This window comes from Zootoca vivipara, chromosome Z1 (assembly GCF_965207765.1).
Source record: "Zootoca vivipara chromosome Z1, rZooViv2.hap1.1, whole genome shotgun sequence".
NCBI classification, from domain to species: Eukaryota; Metazoa; Chordata; class Lepidosauria; order Squamata; family Lacertidae; genus Zootoca; species Zootoca vivipara.
The window spans coordinates 57,811,775-57,830,593 of record NC_142583.1 but is presented as its reverse complement, the minus strand read 5'-3'; the positions used below and the strand labels follow the sequence as shown (position 1 = coordinate 57,830,593).

Below are 18,819 nucleotides of genomic sequence, written 5' to 3'. Positions count from 1 at the left end.
GCTTCCAGGTCATGTGGCCAGCATGACTAAGCCGCTTCTGGCAAACCAGAGCAGTGCAGGGAAACACTGTTTACCTTCCCACCGGAGTGGTACCTATTTATCTACTTGCACTTTGAGGTGCTTTCGAACTGCTAGGTTGGCATGAGCTGGTTCAGAGCAACGGGAGCTCACCCCGTCGCAGGGATTCAAACCGCCGACCTTCTGATCAGCAAGCCCTAGGCTCTATGGTTTAACCCACAGTGCCACCCGTATCCCTTCCAACATACTTTCCCCCCAACATACATAAAAAACATCATAAAACATTAAACATTAAAAACCTACCCTATGCAAGGCTGCCTACAGATGTTTTATAAAGATTGTATAGTTACTTATCTCCCTGGCTTGGGGATCACATAACTCCATACCCCCCAACACTTCTCTGGTGAAAATAGGGATGCCCTAAGGAAAAGCAGGACATTCTAAGATCAAATCAGAAACCAGGATGGCTTCAGTAGAGTCGGTACTGCCCCTGGAAATTAGGGACATTTGGAGGGTCTGCATTGGATTACTCTATATTGAATGATTGGCAGCTCAATGGCTGTATGAATAGTATGCATTAGAAAGCTTTGCATTTGAGGTGACATGAAATCTCTTTCTGAGTTATTTTATCTGCAAAGGTTCATTATGCTCATGCTAGTCATCACTGCATCATTAAGTGAACAGCCTGCATGTGTGAACCAAGTCTTCTTCTTCATGATCAGATGATACCAATACACCATCCCATCTTTTTTTGCTTGAGCAATTAAAGCACCAGAAATCTTAGGATGCTAGTATCGGAATGCTCAGTGGCTCACTAATTCTTTTGATTGCTGATGTGAGTTTAACCTCTAAGCCCACAGTTTATAAGAATATAAGAGCCTTCTGGATCAGGCCATCTCGTCCAGTATGCATTTCCCACAGCGGCAGCCTGGTGCCTTTAGGAAGTCCACAAGAACGACCTGAGCGCAAGAGGGCTCTCGCCACACTTGTGATTCCTGAAAACAGACACTCGGAGGCATATTGCCTCCAACCATGAAGGCTGAACATTGCCATCATAGCAACTCATGCAGAAACTAAGGGTTTATCCACATTTCCCTTTCCTCAACTCTTTCCAGGCACCCATGTTTGCTCTGGAGCTTTTCCTGCAAAATCCCACTTTTTAAAGCTCAATCAGAGCAAATGGCAATCTGCTTAAAACCCAAATTGACATTTGCTCCAATCGCAAAAAGCAGGTTTTCGCAGAGGCAAAAAAAACCCCAAACACCCCACATTCAGAGCTATTAAGTGCAGCCCTGTGCCTGGAAAGAGCAGGGCAAAAGATAAATGTGGATAAACTCTAATTATTTGATCTTATTTTGGAATTTTGTACCTGGCGTCTTGTGGGTCTGTCAAACACCAGACCTCTTTATTAATGACTAAATTGTTTGAGTATCCCCTTGAACTTTTTTTAGAGGGCCAGGGGAAAAAACTTCCTAATTCAGGCTCCCACCAATGGAGCTGATTAGCGCTCTAGGCCATTCCTGTGCACTTCATTTGTCCTTCTAATCCCACTCTGAAAGCTTTCTTAGCTCTTGTAGATTATATATTGACTTCTCCATGCACTCATTTCCTTCAAAGGTTGCTGAAAAGTACCCTACTGTTGCAAACACTGGATAAAGGGGTTTGGCTGCGTCTTATGTTCTGCTGGCCAGGGATGATTAAGATGCAGTTCCATGCATTTCATATACCCTAGTGTCGAAGGCACCTTATAAAGAATAAAAATTATATTATTAATACATATGATTTCCTCTGATGATCCTAGGCCAGTTAGGAACTCTCCATTAACTTCAGGGAGAGGCTGAACAAGAACCTGAAAGTGACCAATCTGCAAGAAGATATTAATTTTATTATTTTAGCAACAAGCCAGCAGTGGATAGCATTTCCCAAAAAGTTGCTGTAGAAATGGCTACACATAATGGTGAGTTCAGTTTAAAGGGATGCACACAACTCTCTTTCTAGAAAGGTTGTTGCTAGAGCAAATGTCAAAAAGTATCCCTGAAAAATGATCTATGAGGGTAGCACTGAAATTCCTCATAGTCTCAACTTTCATACTGAGAAGCCTGGTGGGCAACATTTGGCTCATGGGCCAGAACTTCACCATCCCTGTTTTTATGCCCCTCATTGGCTTCAGAGTCCACACTAAATCCCATCTCTGTTATTTAGTTTACTGTCGGTCCCTTACAATATTGACTGGTGCTCAGAATGGGTATAGACATTTAGATACACACACCTACCTGGACCTACAGAGTCCAAAGAGGCTCTCAAAATAAGCCACAAAATACAATGAAACAATCAGGACAACAACAAGCCTGCAGACAGTTAAAAAGTTGTAAGTAAAAACAACTATAAATAACACTAAAAGACACCAAAAACCTCAGAAAAAAATCAATCAATTTACTCGTTCAGAGATATTAAATTATGTTTTTGTTTGACAAACAACTCAGCTAACATTGCAGTGAAAAGGCCCACTAGTATTCAGTTTGGCCTCTCAAGGACAAAAGTATTCATATAACAAAATATTCAGGCTGTGGTGGAAGAAGTGGTGAGATGGGCAGTGATTTCAAGATTATAGATAAAGCCAGAGAATAGGTTCTCTCCATTCTGCCAACCTAACATGGCATTAAGACAATTAAGAAATTCTCTAGCGATTAAGGTTATCCAACCTGGTGCTCTACAGACATTGTAAATTATGATTCCTACCAGCCCCAAGCAGCATAAATAATAGTCAAGGATAAATCAATAACCCAAACCTATGCTGGGAGATGCAGTCCACAATATCTGGAGGACACCATGTTGTCTATGTCCTCTCTAAATAATTTGTGGACAGGTTCATATAGAAGTAATCTTTTCAGTATCCTTTTCTGCTTCACTGATGATAGGAGATGATTTTTTTGTGTCTATAATAACCAACGCATATTCTCTTTTAATCATGAATGGAAATCTTGTTGAACTACCCTTCCCATCGTTCTTGACCATTTGACATGCCAGCTGGGGCTGATGGAAGTTGGAGTCCAACCACACTTCAAGGGCGATAGGTTTCCCCATCCCTGCTTTAAATAGAAATAACTCCTCATATTTCATGATCAACAGAGTGACACATTTTTTTCTGTGTTTCAGCTGGGCTGCTGGAATCCTGTCACCGGTCTCAACGGCTCATTAACAGACAGAAGGCTGGAGAATAACATGCGTGGGGTGGTTCTACGTGTAGTGACAGTACTGGTAAGCAGAATCAGATTTTCCTCTTGAAATAAAAATATATACTTTCTTTTGGCTTCTCTTGCTCTTCACTTACAGTCCATTGGCTACTATTTAGAAGAAAGAGCAAAGCAAAAAACTATGACGTTATTCTACTATTGGATGGAAATAATGTGAAACTTTTCTACTGACTGTCACACCATCAGGCTTATATTTGTCAATACTGGGTTGATGGGAATTTTTGCCACCCCCCAAAATAATTATTTTACCAATAGAGTTAAATTTCAGCATGGGAATTAAATGCATTGTTCTGCTTCTTCCACCACCATGTGCTAAGTTATGTGAGCCATGTCATTAGTTGGAAAGGGCAAAACAAAGTGGGCCCGTTAGCTCAAGCTCTAAATGATGCATAAGAGGCAGTCATCCACCAATTACTGCAGCAAATTGATTGCCGTTTCACACAAATTACTGCACTCAGAAAATATTAAAGATAATCTTAGGGTGAATTACATTAGTTCAGTAAAACAATTGCTACACTCTTGTCAGCCATTTTTTGCTTTTGCTTTCTGAGTATTCTGCGTCGTATGCCAGGCAGAAATCAAGGCCTGAAAAAGATTACGATGATTAACAATGATTCGAACAGCTAAAATTTACTATAAGTGCTATACACAGATTAAGAAAAAGACAACCCTGCCCACAATTCAATTCAATTTTATTTACGGTCACAGACCAGCTCACATACAGAATAAAAATCATAAAACTCAATGGTGTAGCATTAAAATTTACACGGCAGGGACGGTACACGTGTATATATTACAGCATTTAGAATCTGTAATTTAAAACTGGGTTGCTAAAATATAACCTAATATTGCCATTGGGGGCTTTGATCATTGTGGTGACACCGCTTGTTCCCTGAGTTTTATGGCAGTCGCACAAAATTTGGCTACTTTTATCGTAATCTCAGGGTCCTTATCTTCTACAAGGAATTTTAGGCATTGGGATTCGGATTCATTTGAGAAGTTTTGCATAACAGGAGAAATGAAAACCCGGCGTATGTCATTGTAGAAACGACAGCGTAATAAAATGTGGGAGGCAGTTTCTACCTCCGACATACCGCAGGGACCCTGCCCACATACTTACAGTCTGGCAAAGCAATTCAAACCACCTTTGTGCCAGGCTGGGAGGAGGGGTTGGGTTAGGGCTAGGCAGAGGTGCCCCTCCACACAGCTCCGCTAGACTGCAGCTGGCCACCACCTATGGAGTGATGCCTCTTCCACCTGTTGAACAGTGGGATCTGTACAAGCAGTAGACAGTGGAGAGTACCAAAATGGAACTTAACTGGCACAGGGCTGAGCTGCCTTTGGATCCACTGCCCTCTTTTAGAAGCATGATGACAACTCGGCCATACTGAGTCATGCCATTAATCCATCTAATTTAACATTGTCTACTCCGACTGCCAGTAGTTCTCCAGAGTGGAAAATGACAGAGGCCTTTTGCATCCCTACTGAGATGCCAGAGATTGAACCTGAGACCCTCTGCATGCAAAATGTGTGTTCTACCACTTACCTATGGTTCTTTATCTGGCACTGACAGATCACCATTTTTAGAAGACTGACAGAAACTTACTTTGGATGTTATTTGAAGTTCTTTTTAGTAGACCTTGGTTGCATGTTGCATGTTGTTGTTGATGTCATTGTCATTGTCATCTTGGTTTTTGATATTGTACCATCTAATCCCCCAAGTCAGGAGGATTCTCAGCTGCTGTGAATGAGTTCCAGTTTTAATTGTCTGCAGATTCTCCTTCAACCAGCATTAGTAGTGACACAGCAAACAGGTCACAGGGAAACAGTTTCTGACCCACAGGACTCTCAGTTCAAGACCCACAGCAGTAACCCCTTCTCCTTTTCAATGCTTTGTGTTTTGTAAACAAGACTCATACCTTTTCCACTAGACTAAACTAAGTTGGAGTGAGCAACTGCAAAGTGACAAGGCTGTGTTATTTGTAGTTTGTGTGTTCCAGCTAATTTGATGTTCATCAAAGTAGCATCGCAATAGCAGAAGCTGGTCTTTGTACTTTGCTTGCTACAGATTCAAAATGGATTGAACATAATATCCCTGCAATGAAAATGCTCAGTGAATGTTCCCCATCAAACATAATTCAAATTAGTTTCTCATTGTATTTTCCCCTGCTTCTATAATTTCATCCCTATTTTATCATTTCAGTTAGCTGGCCAGCATGCGTTCTTCTGGCAAACAACTATATTATGAAGATTTAGTGACTTTGATACTTATGGGCATAGGAAAAAGAAATGCACCATTACTCACACCAATATAGGCTCATATGATCTGAGACAGAGAGAGATAGAGATTTAAAGTTCAGGATTTCACACATGACAGATTGGTTATTCCACCTCCATCCTCACACCTGCTGGTGTTCACCCCGCAACAATTTTTGTTTAGAAAACAATGAAAACACATTTCACCTGAATAGAAACCTATATTTAAAATGTGCCCATATGCATGTTCAGTTGCACAACATTTTTAAATAAGAAAGCCTGGATTCAGATACCCAGTTCTTTCAACCATTTGGTCTACTGTCCCAATCCCTAGGCCATCATTTCATAGAACTGTAGAGGGGGAAGAGACTCCAAGAATCATCTAATCTAACTGCCTGTAGTGCAAGAATCTCAACTAAAGCATCCATGACAGATGGCTATCCAACCTCTGCTTAAAAGCCTCTAAAGAAGGAGTGTCTACCACCTTCTAAGGGAATACATTCCACTGTCAAACATTCTTCCTGATGCTTAATCAGAATCTCCTTTCTTATACCTTAAATCTACTGGTTAGGGTCCTACCCTCTAAAGCAGCAAAAAAACAAGTTTGCTCTGTCTTCCATGTGACAGCCCTTCAGATATTTAAAGAGGGCTATCATGTCACCTCTCAATCTCCTCTTATCAAGACTAAACATACCCAACTCCCTCAACCATTCCTCATAAGGTTTGATTTCCAGACCCTTGGTCCTCTTGGTCAGCCTTCTCTGAACACTTTCCAGATTGTCAATATCCTTCTTAAACTGTGGTGCCTAGAGGTGGGCACAGTACTGCAAGTATGATCTGACCAAGGCACAATAGAGTGGTAAAATATTTCCCTTGATCTGGAAACTAGACTTTGATTGATGCAACCTAGAATAGCATTAGCTTAATTTGCTGCTGTATCATACGGTTGACTCATGTTAAACTTGTGGTCTACTAAGACCCCTAGATCTTTTTCACATATACTACTAGCAAGCCATGTGCCCCCTATCTTATATTTGTGCAGCTAGCTACACTTATTCCTACCTAAGTATAGAACCTTACATTTGTCTCTATTCAAATTCTTTTGTTAGTTTGGGCCCAGTTCTCCAAAGGTGCTTTTTTAAAAAATAAAGTCACTATTCTGTACTAGCTACCCTCCCCAGTTTGATGTCATATGCAAATTTGATGAGCATCTCCTCAATTTCTTCACCCAAGTCCAATGTCTTTATAAAGACATTGAACAACAATGGACCCAGGATAGAACCCTATGGCATCCCACTTGTCACTTTTTCCCAGTGTGATGATGAACCATTAGTGAGCACTTTTTGGGTTTAGTCAATCAACCAGCTACAAATCTACTTAGCAATAATCTCATGCAGCCCACATTTTACCAGCTTTCCCACAAGAATATATCGGGGGACTTTGTCAGAATCCATACAGAAATCAATATGCACTACATCCACAGCATTCCCTGATCCACCAAGATTGTAATTCTATCAAAAAACAGAAAGAAATGGAATTCATCTGGCATGATTTGTTTTTTTAGAAACCCATTCTGGGTCTTTGTGAATCTGGAGCCCTCTCGATTCTTTGGACTATAACAGATGGCTGTGCAGGCTGGAAATGATGAATTTGCAATCCACAATGTTGGCAAAGGCTTCCCTATGCAACAGGATTCTGCATACTACACCCCCTGAAGACAATCCAGTGTACTGAATAGGCTGTAGTTATTATGTCTGAAATAACCACTGTTGTGAAATGGTTGTGTAGAGGAGTCATGCAAAACAGCACAGAATTCAGCAGAATGGGGACACAGCTTGAAATTACCCACATATTTGTTCATGGCATTTATATCCTGCCTTTCCTCCATCATGAAACTTGAAAGTTGCCAAAATGGGGTCCCTGGGTGGTCACTCATATAGGTACTAAGAAGACTCAAACCTTATTAGCTTCAACAAGTTGCACATCATGTTCTTTCAGGGCATAGTCCTGGGACCAAGTCAGCTGTGAACTTGCCCTGTAAGCTATCCCATTACAGTCATACCTCTTGTTACATCAGTCTCTGGTTGCATTTTTTTCAGGATACAAATGTGGTAAACCCGGAAGTGTATACTTCTGTGTTTCGCCGCATGTGCAGAAGCGCTCTATCGCGCCGTGCGCATGCACAGAAGCGGCACTCTAGTTGCGGACTTTTCGGGGTGCAAACAGATCGAGTCTGTAACTAGAGGTACCACTGTATTCCTTGTCACCCATGTGTTGCAATGCCTTCTCTGTTCCATAGGGGATGGTGGCGGTAAGGGAAGCTAGAGGAATGTAGGCTGTCTTAGAAGGATAATGGGTCTACATTTGCCGTTCCAGCAAGAACTTCCTGCTGGAGGAACAGGGTGGGCCTTCTTCTGCACACTTGAAGATTTTAAGTCCAAGTCCTGCTATGTGGACTTAAAGCCTTTTACCAAGCATGAAATTTTGGAACTCTAACTTCCTTAGTCCTTCCCCAACTGTTCCTGTTCATGGATCTGGGGTGTCAATCCTCAAAAAGCAGGAGTATGGCTTCTGTTCTATAATACCCAATTTATTTATGACAGTGGCATGAATACTGTAAAGAAATGGAAGATAACACTACTGTAGGTAAATCACCCCACTTTAGTGTGTTATCATCCACTTGTGTGCCCACAAAGTTAAGGTGGACTGATAGTACTGCTCTTTCAGCTCTGATGAACTTTGATGACATTACACATTTAGGGCTCAGCATAAAAACAAAGCTCAGGTTCTGCTTTCATGGTTATGGCTTACTCATTGCATTACAATTGTGTGGGATGGAACCTTTATTCAACCTAAGAATAAAAATGCACTTCTTGTTTCTCAACAGATCTAGGCTGGCTTAGGAAGAGAGCATTAGTAGGCACTGGTTGCTAATTTTAGCCCACTGTACCTTTTGTTGTCTCAAATCTTTTAGTTGTCATGATGGATAATGACAGAGGTGATGAGAAAATGTTATATCAAGTGGCAAGGAATTTTTTTAGTGCATACCATTAATTGGGAACAGTAGTTTGTTATGGGTACTTGGAATTATAGCGCTGTGAGGGGGTCTCCTAACAATTCTCAGCATCTCTTGACAAATGACAGTTCCGAAGATTCTTTGGGGGAAGTGACAATAGCTAAAATGGTAAACTGTTTAAAATGTATGGTGTGCATGTGACCCAAGGCAGTACATAGGTTGCCAGCTTTCTTGCAAGAAGCAGATAAGACTGAGCCAAAACGATGAATCCAGTTTTGATTTTGTGTGTGTGTTCAATGACACCCTTGAAAGTATTGTTTTTCCCTATCGTGTGTGTGTTCAACTGGAACACTCAAACAGCTTAATTTAGCCAGCAATCTTCCTTCCTCCCCTCTCCTCACAACCTCTTTCCAAGTAAAACCAAAAAACCAAAAAAAGGAGAGGGCTCTCATTCTGGCAAAAGTCTAGTTCTCCGTAGGAATATAGGAAGCTGCCTTCTACTGAGTCAGATCATTTCCCCATCTAGCTCAGTATTGTTTACACAGGAGGCAGCATCTCTTCTGGGTTTCAAGCAGAGTGTTCTATCCTACCCCTACCTGGAGATGTGGGGGATTGAACCTGGGACCTTCTGCATTGCAAAAGAGATTGTCTCTCACTGAGCTACAGCCTTTCCTTGACTTCCTTTAATTTGTAGTCCAGAAGCATCTTGCTTGCCCTTTCCTTCTTATGTGAGAATGGAAACTACCCTTTCCCTTGAGCTGTGCTGCTCTGGTGACCTTGTGGGAAATTAAAATGACTGTATGTTGCTGCCACAGCCAAGTAAGGCCATGTCTGGGAGCCCAAACATATAGGAGTGATTCCTCTAGAGCAGGCATGTCAAACCTGCGGCCCTCCAGATGTTTTGGACTACAATTCCCATCTTCCCCAACCACTGGTTCTGCTAGCTAGGGATCATGGGAGTTGTAGGCCAAAACATCTGGAGGGCCGCAGGTTTGACATGCCTGCTCTAGAGGGTATGTTGCCAAAGGCTCACTCAATCCTTTTGCTTGAGCCCAGTGGCATAGCATAATAGACAAAATTTGGCACATTACAGATTACATGCAAAATCCAAAAGATAGATGGCACATTATAGCTGCTGGAATTTCCATTCCTTACAACTGTAAAACGTGTTTGATAGGGCCACCAGGGGCCAGGGTAAAATTGCTTCAGGGCTATAACTGGCCTAGAGGCAGCCAGTTGTCTATACCTGCTTTTGACTGGACTTAACAATCCAGGGGTCCTTTACTTTACTACCTGCTTTAAAGAACTGGTGTTATTTCCAGAACTTACTGTCAGTCACTCCACTGACAATTATGTTCTGTTTTCACAGTAATTTCAGCTCTGCCCACCCTCCTGAAGCCTGTTTATATCGTGTTGGTATATTTTCTATTGACTTGCTGCAAATGATCCTATATCCTAGCACATGATCATGAATTCTAACACACATTGCCAATTTGTCTTTGAAAGGAAATATTCATCATAAAGCAAGGGAGGCTCATACAGCCAACCGTAAGAAAGGGCAGATGAAGTATGCAAATATATTCAGATGGCCAATAATGGCGCAGGGTACCATCACACTTCTCTTTTTCTCCAGTATTGATACCATTTGCTCACTCATTTATTTCAAAGCTTTGGGTTTTTAAAAAAATAGTATTTCATTTATTTTCTTTAAAAAGGCTATTGGGGGGATTCATTTTAAAAAAAACCAGCTCTCTTGTACTCTTTTATATTGTGAATCCCTGCTTTATATGAAGTGCTGGGTTGCTTCAGATTTCCTTGGTCTCTTCTATTTACAGTAGTCCACCAGTGGGTTTTTACTTTTAAAGTAAGTGATCAGTTGACAAGTGAATCACCTAGCACTTGTTGGTTCCTGAGACTTTTGCACAGAATGCACTGCTCCAGCAAAGCACTTCATATCAAAGCACTGGTTGGATCAATGCATTGCACTTCTTTCTGGATCAATCCAATTCTTTGCAATTATCCACCAAGGGCCATTTGGAATACTAGAAGTTGGCCTATGTTCTGCTATTGGATCATTGTTTACAGTCTGCCCACATCTTTTTGTTTGGTGATTTGAAATCATCATCTTTGAAATTGGTGATTTCAGAGAAAGAAGAGGGACTGCGAAGAGGGGTGTACAATTTCTGTCCCCCACCCATTCTCTGTTACTATTCACTCTTCTCACTAAACAGATCCTAGTCTCCTTTCATTTCATTCCTTACATCTTGCTTTCTGTGGGACCAATATGGTTCAGTGACTGGGGAGACGGGACATTTGTACAATAAAACATCTAATCTTGCTTACAAACCCTGTTCAATGGGATGGCCTTGAACAAGGCATGATCTCACTACCTTTCTCACCTAATAGGCCTGTTGTGTTTATATGTGTGTTGCATGTGTGTTGTGATTATTCAAAAACAAAGTCCAAATAGGTGCCACTGAGAATTCTCACATTTGTATCTTGCTACTCTTCTCTCTCCTTCTCTTCCTTCTATCTTAATATAGTAGTAAGATCCTCAGGACAGATACCTGTCATACTGTTGTTCTGTAAAGTACCATTATGTTCAGGCTGTGAGTGCTGCTGTTTATGTTCGCTAAATGGCATCACCCACACAAAAGAAAGAGGTATTAGCTGGCCCAGTGGGCCTTCCCCCCCCCCCCGGGTTTTGCAGAACTACTAATACAAAATTTTAAGGAAAAAACTCTTAGTAGGGAACCCTCAAAACAGAAAAAATAGGGCACAGTTTCTTCAATTGCCAAAGAATATTGATAGGAAGGAGGATAGAAAAGAGGGAGAGAGAATTGTGTTGCAGGTCCCACTTCTACAGAAATGATAGTAATGTTCATAACAACATCAACCAGTACTACCACCACTACTACTACTATTTGGCAAAGCATACAATCAGCACATGTTGAAAGAAAAACTATTTTTGAAATAATTGATGGTTACATTAGGATTTGTTGGGAATCTTTAGTTGACAGAAACTGGGTGATGGCAAGGCAACAGAACTTTCTGCTTTGCTTTCTGTTCTTCTCTCTAATTCACATCTCTGTCAGAAGAAAAGAGAGCAGAACAGCTGTCTCCTAGCAAAAACCTATGAAGAAAAACTGAAATGCTAGTAATTTACAGCCTCCCTGATAAATGGGCTCATTTTATTGTTGGATGAATAAAATCATCATGAAGATTGATGCATGACAGAAGCACTTGGCTATTTGCTATTCTTTCTAGCCACACCAGGCCTTGGATTGGAACCTGTCACTAAATATGAAATATGCTTTATGAGATTCCTGGGAGGCAGTCATTTTTAATTTTAAACAGATAACATGCAGTAAGTACCGTGTTTCTCATATTATAAGACACGTCTTATATTTATTTTTTCCTCAAAAAAACACACTATGGCTTATTTTCAAGGGATGTCTTATTTTTTTCCTCCTCCTCCTGCCGCGGCTGGCATTGCTGCTGCGCCTATCACTATGTCTTATTTTCGGGGTATGGCTTATATTCCTTGAATGCTTAAAAATCCTGCTATGGCTTATTTTATGGGGATGCCTTAAAATATGGGAAACAGGGTAATATGGGTTTTGAAATTGTTGGCACTTCTAAAAAAAATCCTCAGGTAATCCTGTATCTAAACAGATCTAATTGCTTTCAATGTAGCAGCTAACTGCAGTTAAAAACATTTTCTAAGGCCATTTTATAGGTTGACAAGGCATTCATGGTTGAATGAATATTCTAATCTTAATCATATGGAGCACAATCGGTCAGGGAGTTCTAGGTTCATACTGGTGCCCAGTGCATGAATTACGGAGGGGCAGAGGTAGGGGCTACCTTTTTCCAAGTGCTTGAAAGTAAGTTATTCACTCCTACATCAGAAAGAAAATTGTTTTAGACTGTCAGGACTCCAGATTCCTGTAGTCACCAGAAAGAAAAACATTTTACAGTATATGCTTTGTATATGCATTAAAACACTGACGACAGATGGCGATGTGGAGTTCCATTCTTGCCAATACAATTTCTCATACAGAGTTTACACATTTTCCTGAAACGCTTCTTTGATGTGTCTAGCTCCAGCCCAGGACACAGAGCCAGAGGTCACGGTGCCGCCTTATAAGGAACCAGGCTAGATTTCTGGCTCCTTTGTGATCAGGAGACCACTGAGGCTGGCAGGTAGCAGCCCTCATAGGCATATTTTTGTGGGTTTGAGGGACCAAGTTCCCCTACAGTCCATTGACAGAGGGAGTGCATCTAGAATGCAGGAGAAGTACTCACTGTCAGGCCAGATGGTCCACCCTTTAAGAGGCTAAGTTCTCCACAAGGGAGGGGGATCTTGGGAAAGATGGGCTATAGATAGTAGAACATAGGATGGGAGGACTGGAGACCGGGGCTCAAAAGACCTCAATTCACTTCCAAGCCTTGTCAGAACAAGTTGTGCACTAGGAGCTCTCCGTGGTGCTGAGATAGCCTTGCCATAGGACCAGAATAGGACACAGGCAACGTTTGCCTGGAAATGAGTGCGTCCAGAAAAAAAAAATTATTTGAGGTGTGGAAACCATTATTAGGGAAACAATAAAGCTAAATATAATGTGACTGAAAGCTGGGAGAGACATGGCATATAGTTGAAAAAAATATTTTGGGAGAGCACTTACCCTGGGAGTAACTGCTATTCCAGAATTTGCACAAGAATAATGCAACTGTCAAGTTTCAGCCTCCGAAGCATGGAGAGGAGGATCCCACAGCAGCAACAGTATCTGGGCCATGATAATGGGATCTTAGTGGTGAAATAAGGCATAGTAGAGCATCTTTGACCTTCAACTTCTTTTTTCAAAAGCTTCCTGTAGGATAGGTGCCATTAGCAGAGAACTTGGAATGAAAAGCTTGGTTGTCACCAACTGCTGCAATCATCAAATCCCTTTGAGATGTTTGCAGAAAGAGAGCTTTTCTCTTATCTTTGGGGATCCTGTACATAATCCTTGTTCGTGATCCTGAAGCAGAGATTGCTTAAAGTAGCCTTCACCAACCTGGTGCCCACCAAATGTTTTGGAGTACAATCCCCTTTACTGCCAGATAGCATGGCCATAGTTCAAAAACATATGGAGGGCAGCAGTCTCATGGAAAAAGTACAGTGATGGTAGATAACCCAATGAGCCAATGGTCTGCACAAACTTTTATTTGAGTCTGACATTCACTGGGACCTGAGAGCAAAGCCAGTAATAAGAAAACAAGGTTCTGAAATCCAGTTATCATTCTCATTTACTCTACTCCTGCCTTGTCTAGACATTGCCTTAAGATCCACTGTTTCTTAATGGTCTTTCTTGGCCAGATGCTTATGGGGGAAGATGCTTCATTGTGTGTGTTTGTGTTTTCCCTTTAGCCTATTATCGGTTCAGACTCTTTTTTAAAAAAAAAACTTATTGTTAGCAGGAGAGCTTCTGTAACTAGAATATTAAATGTTTCAATTAAATTTTATCCATTGATTCCCAACATCAAGGTAATGCATTTTGCTGTTCAATTAAAAATAACAAGCTGCTATGCCGTTCTTTGCCCAAGTGTAAACGATGGAACAGTGGTCAATAAAGCAATCAAGAAAATGAAGTATTGGTGCTTCCATATTCTTTCTGAAAGCTTGTGGGGAATAATGTCCAGAATGATTAACACTGAAACTTGGGGAGCTAAAACTTTGGAGAAGTCAAAGAAGGTAACAAGGGCATACAAGCTTGAAATTGGCATTTGAACAGTGGTTTGCAGATACTCTGACTTTTCTAAGTACCTCTTTTTTACTGAATGTCTGCTCCTTGTCACCTGAGAGAAAGAAGGCGGGGCAGCTCATCATTCAGTTCTCAGAGCTCACCAACATCCACCATTTTTGAAAAGGGCAAAAATAAATAAATCTTAAAATCAATGTGTATGCTTGCAGCTTGTGGGTTTATTTTAAACTTTTTAAATATTAGTTTGAGGCTGTGTATAGAGCACCACTGGGACAGAGTACAATTAGAGTTTTCAGAATTCTCTGCTTGTCTTAGGCAAGCAAGGATGGGGGACCTTTCATCCTCTTGATGTTGTTGGGCTCCACCAGCTCTACCCAGCATGGCCAAAGTTTATGGCTGATGGGACTTAGAAAGTATACTTGGAGAGAAGTAACACTTAGGCTGCATTTGGACATCACACTATGGTTCGGAATGCTGAAAATGAGCCTGGGCAAACCTTGGCTCATGCGCTCTCCATTCCCCTCTCTGTCTCTAGTGTGGCTGTAAGAAAATGTTTGAAAGCTTTCACATCCATTTTAGATTAAACACATTTTTCCATGTAATCTGGGTAATTAAACTGTGGTTAATGTTAAATATGGTATGCTCGAAATGGGTCAACTTCAAACCATAAATTGTGGGACTGCTTTTTTTTAAAAAAAAAACATACCATGGTTAACATTAACCACAAGTTAAGCCTCAGATGACACTGTTGAGAGCCAGTGTGGTGTAGTGGTTAAGAGCGGTAGACTCGTAATCTGGTGAACCGGGTTCGCGTCTCTGCTCCTCCACATGCAGCTGCTGGGTGACCTTGGGCTAGTCACACTTCTCTGAAGTCTCTCAACCCCACTCATCTCACAGAGTGTTTGTTGTGGGGAGGAAGGGAAAGGAGAATGTTAGCTTGTTGAGACTCCTTGTTGTTGTTGTTTAGTCGTTTAGTCGTGTCCGACTCTTCGTGAGACTCCTTAGGGTAGTGATAAAGCGGGATATCAAATCCAAACCTCCTCCTCCTCCTCCTCCTCCTCCTCCTCCTCCTCCTCCTCCTCCTCCTCCTCCTCTTCTTCTTCTTCTTCTTCTTCTTCTTCTTCTTCTTCTTCTTCTTCTTCCATTGTTTATTGAAAATAAGGGGGCAGTTTCCATTCTCACAGGTATGGCATAAGAAGGAAAGGGCAAGCAAGAGCACAATACTTGTCACACTAAACTGTGATTTAGCATGATGGCATACAATCATTGCCTTAGCAGTCTGTCTGATATCTGGTCCACTGGAGTAACAGAATGAGATTCTCAAGTGAGGTGTCCCATTTAAGACCAGCACTGAGAGATACAATTTGTGAATTGTTATCTATACAGTATGAACAAAATCAAAGGAGCAGAGTTCTGTGTGGGGTAGTGGGTAGGTGTTAGCTGTATTTCCTAGCAGAAAAGAAAGTTGTACTCCATTGCAGAGCTTATCTTAATGGATTAGAATATCAATATTAAAATAACATATCCCGGTATGATCAGAAAAATATAAAGGATAGTCACTGAGGTCATTTAATATGCTCTGTGAATACTAAAAGTCGGTCTAATTACCTGATCTCACCACTTCTTTCAACAGGAGCACAGAAGGTCATGCATTTGCAGATCAAACTTTACTGTGTGCTCTGGACCCCTGTAGATTCCATTTCCACTTCTTACCAATCAACATTCTCCCTCTCTCTTTATTTCTGCTCTTTTATTTGTGTTTGGCAGAATGTTCAACTGATGTTTTCCTTTTTAAAGGGAGGCATCCATTTGCAACGAGATAAGTATCGACCCAAATAAAACAACAAAAAAATGGACAATTTGCTATCGTTTAAAAGAGATGAGTGCTCAAGAGTTTGTAGGAAAGGCAGAAGGTGGATTTATTTTATGACCCAACAAAAATATGGGATCCAGTGTTTCATGGTGACACACAGTAGGCATTGGTTGGCATGGAAATGTCAGGGTGAATAGAAAAGTCTTCATCATATTCCAGAAATATAGAACAGAAACCACATGCTTTGTTTCCAGAAGGAGGCTGTTCCACATGGTGGGTTCCATCACATCAGTGGCAGACAGTGTGGTGGGCTGTGCCATGCTGTTCACCTGACCTTCCTCCAGCTGAGTTGCTGCTGCAGATCAGGATGGGCAGGGAGAGGGATGAGACTGTGCTGAGGCTGGTATGGTGCAAATGTGCTAGCAGAGCCAGTACAGTGCTCCTGCTGCTGTATTTGTACCATGCTGACCTCATCCGTCCTCCTCCATCCTGGTATGCAGCAAAAACACAGCCAGAGGGAGGTCAGGTGCAGTGTGCTTTCAGCTACTGCATTACCCAAAAGCTATCCTTTTTCCTTTAAACCTGAAATACCAGGGACTAAACCCTGGGACTTTCTGCATTCAAAACATGTGCTGTACTAATGAGCTCTATCTCTTTTGTGCTGCTCCATTGTGCTTTTTAGAACAATGATGTTAGAAACAATGGCACCCTTTGATGCTGGGGAAATTAGGAAACCTGACTTGAGAGGAATGTAGTGAAAAGAGCTCAAGGACCACTTTGCATACAGAAAAGAAGTTTGTTTGCAGAGTGATACGCTGATCTTCAGCACAAGCTCTCAAATAAAGCATAAAGTAAAATCAGAACATGAACAATGCAGTCACAAACATGAATGAATGCAGCAGAGCAACAAACACACATGAAAAGCCAGCAAAAATAAAATAAAATAAAAGTAACAGATTAATGCCAGCTAGTTGACGTGGCAGAAGACCTGGGCAAATAGAATGGACTTTTCTTGGTGCTGGGAGGAGATTACAGCCCCAACCTTCCTGGGGATGTATTTCATATACATAGTGCTGTTTTTCTAGAAAAGGGGTGCCGGAACTCACCATAAATGCCTTCCTTGTTCTCCTAGAATGGCAATGACACCCACCTGAGAGGTACTGGACTGTGTTCTGGCTGGGAAAGAAAACCCTGCATATATGTACAGGGTGAGAAAACTAAGGGCATCTCTTCAGTCAACACCCACATAACTGAGGAGACTTGGAATAGAGCTCAGAAGCTCTCAACATTAGCCCCCTTCCTTCTCCTATGCTGCTTTGCTCAGTGCTGCTGTGCTAGAGCATCTTGTCTTACAACAGCACATCAAGCACAATGGCAGCCTGGTGGGTGAGAAGAGGTTAAAGCAGGGCTTTCTGAGGTGGATTAAGACCAGCATTATCAGAATGGAAGCAGTGCCCCTCCATACACACACAATATGTGAATTAGCATTAAGAGAGCTCTTTATTTTGACCAGGAAATGTCTTATGAAACTCTCTTTCCTGAGGCCCCTCCTCTTCATCTCCAGATATTTCTTGCAGGGAACAGAGAAGGTGATAATGCCTCTGATTCCTCAGCAGGGAGCCGGTGAACAACAATCAGCAGAAATCACTTCTGCACATTCCCTATAATTTGATGATAGTGTTTGTGAAACCATTTAGCAAACATCAGTTACCCTAACTGAACTCATGCCCCTGAGTAATGAAGTGGCAGTATATTCTTGGGTCTCATAAAAGGGGGGGAAATCCCTCCTCAACTGTTGCTTTCTCTTTTCTTTTCCAGCTGTGCATGGTCTCACTAGCCATCTCCAGATAGGTTCACCTTTTTATTTTTATTATGATCATCATCAAACATTAGCTAGAAATAAAATAATTGCCCTTTTTATCTCCAGGAGAAAGATGAAAAAGATTTTTGGGTTTCGATCTGCATCTGTTAGTTTGTGAAATACACCCCTCCTTCCCCTGGGGATTAACAATTACATCGGATTGCAAATTGTCATAAAGACAGTTTCCATGGTTTCGGTGAGAAGCTAAAATCTCCCAGCTGAGATTTCCAGAGGGGCGGCTGCATTTGCCTGTTGGCAGCAAAACCGAGCAAGACTCTTGTGGCAACTTGAAGACTTAACACATTTATTATTGCCATAGGAGTCCTGCTCCCTCAAATGCATGAAGTTTTATTCCCATGGGAGTGGCAGTAAGCAGTGAGGTCAGATGGAAAGACAGTGCAAAGAAACTAACAAATAAAGGTTCTGACAGTTACACAAAAGCTTAGATGTATGCAAAATAAGCCTAGTAGTAGTAACTCTTCATAACAGAAGTATGTTTTCTTAATCATCAAACTTGTTTGCCATGTTAATTGAAACCTGCAGCCCAGTTCCAGGGGTTCAGGGAACCCCATAGGTACTGATATGGACTATGGTTTAATGTAAACGTGTGTGTGTGTGTGTAAAAATTTGATTTCCCCCCTTTTTGTAACTTAATTTTTTTTAAAAAAAGACAAAATCAAGATGTAAAGCTTTTTCCAGGATAAAATAGTAGATAAATAGGTACCACTCCGCCAGGAAGGTAAACGGCGTTTCCATGTGCTGCTCTGGTTCGCCAGAAGCGGCTTTGTCCTGCTGGCCACATGACCCAGAAAAACTGTTTGCGGAGAAACGTCGGCTCCCTCGGCCTATAGAGTGAG

General features: G+C 41.5%; 1 protein-coding gene across 1 annotated transcript in view; it reads left to right on the top strand.

The window, feature by feature from the left end:
• The window catches only part of GRID2 (glutamate ionotropic receptor delta type subunit 2), a 368,933-nt gene that overhangs the window by 169,872 nt on the left and 180,242 nt on the right, over positions 1-18,819 (top strand). The window contains exon 7 of the mRNA XM_088660515.1: positions 3,175-3,276. Coding sequence (XP_088516641.1) covers positions 3,175-3,276 — 102 coding nt within the window. The remainder of the gene's footprint in view (positions 1-3,174; positions 3,277-18,819) is intronic.